This window comes from Phragmites australis, chromosome 4, assembly GCF_958298935.1.
Source record: "Phragmites australis chromosome 4, lpPhrAust1.1, whole genome shotgun sequence".
In the NCBI taxonomy this organism is placed as follows: domain Eukaryota; kingdom Viridiplantae; phylum Streptophyta; class Magnoliopsida; order Poales; family Poaceae; genus Phragmites; species Phragmites australis.
In genome coordinates, this window is record NC_084924.1 from 18,354,565 (window position 1) to 18,362,955 (window position 8,391).

At 39.8% G+C, this 8,391-nt stretch overlaps 1 protein-coding gene across 1 annotated transcript; it reads right to left on the reverse strand.

Moving 5' to 3' along the window:
• Positions 1 to 812: 812 nt before the first annotated feature.
• On the reverse strand, positions 813 to 2,555 carry LOC133914256 (uncharacterized). The gene is made up of 3 exons (XM_062357383.1): positions 1,974 to 2,555; positions 1,595 to 1,741; positions 813 to 1,501 (listed from the first exon to the last, which is right to left on the reverse strand). Exons 2-3 carry the CDS (start codon positions 1,682 to 1,684, stop codon positions 1,094 to 1,096), a joined length of 498 nt encoding a protein of 165 aa, XP_062213367.1. The 5' UTR covers positions 1,685 to 1,741; positions 1,974 to 2,555; the 3' UTR covers positions 813 to 1,093.
• Between the last annotated feature and the right edge of the window lie 5,836 nt (positions 2,556 to 8,391).

Below are 8,391 nucleotides of genomic sequence, written 5' to 3' on the forward strand. Positions count from 1 at the left end.
CAACTTTTGTGCATTCTATTTTGCTTAGCTTTTGTGTTTGATAATATACAGAGATGTACACAGTCCCAGTCACTATGTTTTTCTTTGTTTTACCTTGTAGTCTTCTCCATAACTGCAATGGCTTGTAGTTAGATAAGCCTCTTTGAAACTTTAAACTGTCACAGTTACTTTTCCTTAAGTCAACTTTTTTTTGGATGCATGCTCTACTCTTTGCTTCTGCTCTGAACGTTTGGTGAAAAGATGAATCGTAAGAAAGAGAGACAAGGGTGGACCTAACTAATAATAATGGCTAGCGTCTTGTCGGTCCTAGAGAAAACTAATTCCGAATAATGTATAACAGCATACAAACTTTAGCGACAACTATAGTTATGAAGTTAATTTGTCCATTTTTACAAGCTACACTTAGGAATTGTGCCAAATTGTGGAGCTTATTTTACGTAAAATCTGATGTGATTTTGTGGAGCATATGAGTATGACTGTCGCTCTCTGACTCACGCAGCCTGTGGTTACTCTGTGCGCCTTTTTGCCACCACAGCCGCTTTTCCACGCACATGTAAATCATGAGCTGGATCAGGCGTGATTAACAGCACTCAGAATTAACCTGCAAGTACTCGTGAATTAGCAATTTGCCAAGCGAGATTAACTGAGAAGCTAGTCCCCTGACACCCCAGTCACCAGGCTATTTAGGTAGTGTTTGGTTAGAGAGTAAGATAGGATGAGATGATTTTATTCATATATTTGATATATTTGAGGATAAAATGATTCTATTTATATATTGATGTTTGTTTAGTGGGTGTGATAGAACGAGTCTATTTTAGTACATCGGGCTTACCGTCAGTGTCATATTCGAAATGGGACGGTTGCGTTCCACTATTCTTTTTGGAACAATTCCGTTCGAATATTTAAAGAATATTGAGATTTCAAACTATTCCATCCTACTGCTCTCTATCCAAACAACTCAAAAACAGATAGATTCGCTCCGTCTCATCCCCTCCCACAAACCAAACACTACCTTACTACCTGCATCCTCTCCTACAAGTCGCAACACAACCTTGCTATCCTACGAAGGCCACGTTAAATCTGATCAATCATCTCATGCCGTCCTAAGGCTGAGGTATTGCACGAGCCATGGCGCCTGCTGCTGCTGCTTCATCACTGTCCCGTCCTGTAGATGGAACTGGTACGGTGGTGATCCGCTGGTGCCGATCGATGACGACGACGACGACGTCGGGCTCCCGCCGGAGCAGTGCGACGCCAAGGGGGTGCCCTCGTCCGGCCGCTTCCTCCGGCTGGCGTTAGTGCCGCCGCCGATGGCCAGCGTCAGCTCCAGCTCGTGTTCCCTCGATGGTGGCGTCGCGTTGTCAGCTCCGATGACGATGTACTCGTCGGCAGGTAGGTGCAGGTCCAGCGCGCGCCGGGGCTTCTTGCGCCTCTGGCGCCGGCAGCTTGGCCCGGTCATGAGCTGCTTCTGGACGCGGTATAACCGGTGCAGCTCATGGACCTTTTCGATCGATTTCGCAAAAGAAATGGCAAATTAATGAGGAAAAGTTAGTCAGAGTGGATCAATTGAGCGTGTTCTTGCGTTTCAGTGTACCTGCTGCCTGAAGGTCTCTTCATGTTTGAGCATGGCCATCTTCATGAGCTCCATGTCGCAGTGATTCACAAGTTTCTCCATCTGCATCATCCTCTGTTCTTTAACAGTCTTTGTTCTCAAGCTAGTGAGACCAACCGGTTGAGTATCCTGCAGAAAGGTGTAAAAATGCACAGATCAATAACATGGACCGGAAAAGATGTGTTTCTAGGATTCCAACAACAAACAATCAGGTCATAATAACAAGGAAATCGAGAGATGCCAACAAGCTAGAGGACCTCAAGGCTGGCTGGCTGGATGGGCATTCTAATCACACAAGTAATGAAGCAAATACAACCTCATAATGATGCGCGGTTACAGAACACTGCAAGAGGCAACTGACCTGAACCTGCTGCCCAATATCCACCGGCTCAAAAGAAAGCGCTTGTCCTTTCTCTTGTTCTCTCTCTTGTTCTGCTTCAGGCTTTAGTCTTCCTCTTCAGTCAGGGGATCATACTACTACTTGCAGCTGCATAAGACAAGCAAGAGAAAGAAGAGAGCAAAGATTCCCAGCTTCTGGAACTGGGGAGTGAGGTATGGAGGGGTTTATAAACTTGGCCACCAACACAACGCAATTGCAAAAATGCAATGATGCCGCGGGAGAATATTTCACCCGGCCGGCCCTTTTCGCATGCTAAGCAAGACCAGTGGTATGCACTGGCTAGGATACATCCGTTGCATGAGCTGCCCCTCCCGGAGCAGACAACATTGGCAGGCGTCTAGTTTAGCCGCTGACCCCACTGCACAGTGTGGGCTCCACATGGCCAGCAGCAGAAGGAGGAGGCCGGCCGGTACAGTTCTCTGACAGTGTTGTGTGCGTACTGCGTACATATGCACCCCCTTAGCTCCGGCTCCAATTATCGAGTGAGAATCAGCTAATTTACTTCTATCATTGAGCTTCTTGGATTGTTTTCTTGATCCGTGGGAGTAACTGAGGTCTAAATCTTTCCAAAATAAACTATGCTATTTCGGGAAGAAACACACACGAGGTCATGAAGAATGATCGAGTGTTATCATGAAATTCCATCATTCAAATATGAGTACCAGCGAATTTTGAGGGGAAACAAATAACTTGAGACCATACCATAGCTTTGAGCAGGATGACATATACTTGGGTGCTAGAACTCAAATATGTGTATATATATTGCTCATCTTTCCTCAACCGCTTAATTTCAGAGTAAATTTAGGCGAGATGATTTGAGGAGCAAACTCAAAATAAGGTGATGAGGCTGAGACTCACCAGACCGTTGGGAATCACTAGTAATTCATTTGGCCCGCGCATTGCAGCGTTGAGTGCTGATTTGATTTAACATACTCATAAGAGCAGCTATCAAGTTACTGTCCTCCTTTCCGGCCCCTAGCTAACAACAGCACTGCCAACATTTACAACGATCACATGCTTTCACTGCGTGCCCTTTTATTATGGTGTGGCTGGACCGTTGAACCATGCATGCATGCGCAGCTCAAGCCCCATGGCTACCAACAACAGTCTCTGCATGCTCTGAGCACCCGCCTACCAAATCATGCTCACACAAATATGTAGTTAGCATTACATCGTTTCATGGTTCAGAAAAAAGTATTACATCGTTTCGAGCATAACTATTACATATAACTAGTCATGGGAAGTGAATATATGCGTACAGAAGCACCGATCGTCTCCAACTATGAGACACTGAAAACTCTCAAAAGGAAGAAATGCTACTGCACAAACTGAGGAGATCGAAGCAGTTGCAGTCGTCACTGAAAACAAGCAAAGGCATGAGTGCACAGGCATCGGGTTGTGTGTGGATCCATCCATGCCAAGTGGGCAACTCGGAGAACCACGCGAGGGTGCATGTATGTATGTTTGCACGCATTCAGGACGGCACGAGTCAGCATGATGCATGCAACTATACATGCAAGCGACTCTTTTTAGGGCCGAGCTGCCTGCTGTTTGGAGGAAAACCAAGCAAGAGATAGCCAGGTATAGCAGAGTGAAAAGGGACGATGCATCCGTGCATGCAGTCAGTCATCGATCCTCCCTTTGACAGCAAGCAAAGCGCATCTCTCCGTGCATCGGTATATCTTCTCCCTTCTTGGCTCTTGCATATTTAAGGATCGTTATATTGCCCCGTGAAACGAACCGAACCCATCCCAAGTTGAGTGCTCATGCATGCCTAACCACATGGTCGTCTCAAACATTCTCTACTATATATACTCGAATGCCACAACATTCTTCGTTAGGTGGAAATCTGTATGTCATACAAATTGAAGAAGCTAAGCAGAGGCATTCAGATGAGTCGAGAGAAAAAGTTTCAGTCATTCAGTGCACGCCTATCTCTGCATGCATCAGTATGGTGAATTAATGTTATTCAATAGTTAGATCTCAAGTTGGTAAAAAGACATAAGAGTATCTCTAACAATATGGATAGTTACTCCTCCGGTTAAAAATGCTTAATGTTTTGGACATGACGCCGGTTTCTAATGTGTAACTTTGACCACTATTTTCTATTAAAATATATTTATAAAATCTAATAAATTTATGAGATTATTCTTCAAGACAAATCTACACATATGATTTTCATATTTCTAAAATAAATATTTTAAAAGTTATTGATGGTCAAAGTTTTAAAAGCTTGACCGAATCATGTCAAAAAGTCAAGTATTTATAGAGTTATAAATATCACTAATAGATAATATTATAGATAATGTCCCCAATAGCTTAAATATATCACTTGACTATAAAATTAGTACAGAAACGCATGCAATAGATTACAAGATCAATGAATTAAATAATTAGATTATCCACTACTCCCTTCGGTCATAAATACTTACGTTTTGATCAAAATCCGATCAAGCTTTTAAAATTTTAACTATTAACTTTTAAAATATTTAGTTTAAAAATATAAAAATCATACGTTTAGATTTGTTTTGAAAAATAAGTTTATAATATTATATTTATATTAAATATTATAACCATATTCTAATATAATAGAAAACTATGGTTAAAATTGCACGTCGAAAAACATAAAAAATAAAAAACATCATATATTTTTAATAGGAGAGAGTAATTAATATTTTAACTTTTACCTCTACTCATTGCTTTCTCCTTCACGTAAATAAAAATCTAATATAGATGGTGTTATAGCTAGCTGTCCATAGCAGTACCTGCCTATCCTGCGAGAAAAGACGCAGAAAGGGAAGGCGCTCAGGTTTGAACATCCGGGAACGGATAAGACAGTGGCGCACGCGCTGCCGCCAATGGGAGGCGCTGCCGTACGAGGTGGTGGCCCACCGGCAGACGCATCCCCTACGGTCTCCTGCTTTCTCGCCTCCCTATCCTACCTTTCTTTTTTTTTAATGAAAAGCAATGGTGATATAGGTAAAATCAAGGTTTATAAATGCGTTTGCATCTGAAGATCGCCCGCCGGTGGTTAGTGAAATTCGATCTGTACCGTATTTGTAGATTGAGTAGTTACTGACCATAAATTAAACCCTGGGTAAAAACAGGTAAGATCCTTTGACATTAACTTACCTCATGTGCCAGATAATACTGTGAAGCCGTTTGAATAGCTACTTCAAATTTCGTTTTCAGAGCATCCAAAAGTAAGCATTGAGCGGTTGCTCTCTATTTTCTGTGCACAACCTCTCATTTCGTCACAGTAACAAAATTTAGGAAATATTTGGTTCTCTGGCTTCATTTTGCCCAACAAATTCAATGGGCAAGAATTAAGCGTGTTTGGTTTCCTTAGTTTCTCACTTTGGTCAACAAGTTTACGTGATTTTGTGTAAGATCCAATCCTCAGTGCTGACTATATACTCCCTCCAATCAAAAATACATAATTTTTTTTTTTATGGTCTTCGGTGTGCATCTTTGATCACTGTTTTTTATTATAATATAGTTATAATATCTAACAAAAATATAATATTAAGAAATTATTTTTAAGGTAAATCTACACATATAATTTTTATATTTCTAAACTAAATATAATAGAAATTATTGATGGTTAAAATTTTAAAGTTCGACCAAATCTTGATTAAAACATTAATTATTTATGATTGGAGGTTGTATGAACGTATATACGGAAAAAATGAAAAAGAAATAAAAACATAATTAGATTTTTTCAGAGTTTAGAAATTTTCGAGAGAGACGACCACTAGCTGTATATATAACACAACATCATTAAATTGTCTAGATAGAACCTCGCTCCCTCGGGTTTGAATCAGGGTGCTTGTAGTTCATGTCAATACATTTGTAAAGAGTTTGATACTCTCTTCTCTTGGCAAAGCTAGGGAGATATTTTCTCCGGTGGTTGAGTTTTTTTTTAAAAGGCATGTGTTTTAGCAATGTGTCCAAAAGTGATCTATGTATGTGTTTTGGGAACAAACTTTTCAGAACAACGTTGGGCATTGCAAGTTGACGTACAAGACATCAGCAGCTAGCCCTCGCTTTTGTTTGCGAGGAAAAAAAAATGCAACACTGATCTACTCTGTAGATGCCTTTTTTTTTTTCTCTCAGAACCGCATGTGCATGGCGTGCCCTGCTGGAATGCGAGGGCACGAGCTAAGCCGTGATATTTTAGAGGAGGGATTCTAAGAAATTAGAGTTCAAAAATATACTTTTAATGTAGTATTGTTTATTTCTTAGAGTCTTCCAAAACAATTTATTATTTTACAATCATCTAGAATTACTCAAAAAACTAGTTTCTCATATAAAAAACAATTTTTATCTCACTTCTTTAAATAGCTTATTGCATCAGCTTTTTTTATATAGACACCTAATTAATATTAAAGAACAATCATGTTGGAGGATTAAGAGACCCCTAAGCGTTAGCTAATTTTTCAGTGCCGAGTTAGCTTTTCAGTCTAAAAGCACACCGGGCTCCGTGAAGAATTCAGCTGCAAGCAAAGGTAGCCTCAGTTCTGTCTCCCCGCCATGGCGCCATCCTCGGAGTTACTCGTGGCAGGTGCTCAACTCATCATTCACAGACTTTGAGGTCCGTGCCGGCCATCCTCACATTCGCACGCAGCCGTGACTTCATCCTGCAAGCGCGCACGCCCAGCAAAACTGTTTTCTTTTAAAATATCTAAAAATTAGATATACATACTTTAGTGACACATATTTTATTTTTAAAAGTATACAAAATTACTTGTGAGTTTGAACCAATTTTTTTTCTGAAATTTACTTACAACAAAATTGTTTACAAATTATTTTTATTTTTTTTATTAAAAATATATAGTAGCTATATCTGATATTGTCTTTGAATGATTCTAATTTGTTGCTCGAGGCAGATAAATATATTGTCTTAATCTATTTCTTAAATTGCTCATTAATCTAAGTATAACTTACTTATGATTTTTTATAAAATTGATTACACAATTGCATTTAAGGGGTAGACAAATATATTGATTTTTTTATCAAATACTTCATCTGCTTTTTGTCACGTATTGAAGTGAATCATAGGTAAGTGTTACAAATCTAGAAATAAAAAAAAATCTAAAAAGACAAGATTCAAGAACAAGGATAGAAGGGGGAAACAGTGAGAAGCCTGCAGTATGCGCTTTGGTGCTACAGATTACTGAAGCATGCGAGTAAGGATGAGGTCACAGCGACCACAAGCTTTTTCTCGCCCTCTTTTGAAAAGTCCATCACAAGCGTGTTAAATTCTAATAAAAAAGCTATTTTAAAAAATGCACGTACATCCTTTAAACTTATAGCATGTTATAATAAAATATATATTTGAACATGAGTATTTTTTATTTCCTTTCTATGGAGAATAGCAAATCTAGTCCTAAAGTTTCACCCGAGGCTAAGTTTTTTCCTTTCATATTTCATAATTTCCATCATCTAGGTTCTCATGCTTTTTCCTCTGGTTCAAATTTGCCCCAGGTCTGGTATGAGATGAGAACCGGCTAAATCGAGTGTTTTTTATTTCCTTTCTATGTTCCGGATGTCGTACGCCAGGAAACCATACTCGGACGGACTTTGAAGTCCAAATTAGCTGTTTTTCTCCTTTTTGCCCCCTTGGATACGGGGGAACCAATCGGCCTTACCGAGTGTCAGTTTTCCAGCTTCGCTTCGAGACATTTTGCTGATACGTATATAAAGCTATAAAGCGTTTTTATATTCTCATCAGAAGCATATTTTCTCTTCTGATTTTGATGAATGACAGACACTGACGTTGCACTATATTGCTCCGTACAAATATTGATGGTTCTGGTTGACACGAGAAGTTGTCACGCTAAATACATTGAATATCTTGTGTGTAAATTGAATTGTAACCTTCTTAATAAATTGGAAGTTTTGGCCTCCCGATCAGAAGTTCCAGTTTTGGTCACCGACGAGTAGCACCATTGCTGTGGCACCACGCCGTTAGTCTTCGTTGTCACCTACGTTTGGGAGGAACCCGTCAGAGCGTAGATGGTCGACGGCTTATTCTTGGTTACAGAGGTCAAGAACAAAGAGCAATTAGGGTTGAAAAAGATAGGATTAGGACTGAAAAAGATAGGATTAGAGTAAAAAGGATAAAAAAGAGAGACAAAAGTAAATTATATTGATTCGATTGGATGTTGGTCATCTTCAATCAACCATGACCCTTTATATTTATAAAGAGGGATGGTCTTATCCCGTTTTAAGTCAGATTCTATCAATGCTCCTATTCAAATCCGACCCTATCTCTTTCTAAAATCTCAGATCCAACTCGGACCGGAAATTCCGGTTCCGATCGGAAGTTCCAGTCATGCCGGAATATCCGATTCCCCCCGAAATGAGGTTCTTAATT

Bases quoted from the DNA above. Each gene is read 5' to 3' on its own strand.
- LOC133914256 (XM_062357383.1), bottom strand. From the start codon at position 1,684: ATGATGCAGATGGAGAAACTTGTGAATCACTGCGACATGGAGCTCATG. The intron at 1,502-1,594 runs GTACACTGAAAC...TCGATCGAAAAG, and splicing joins AAGAGACCTTCAGGCAGCAG to GTCCATGAGCTGCACCGGTT.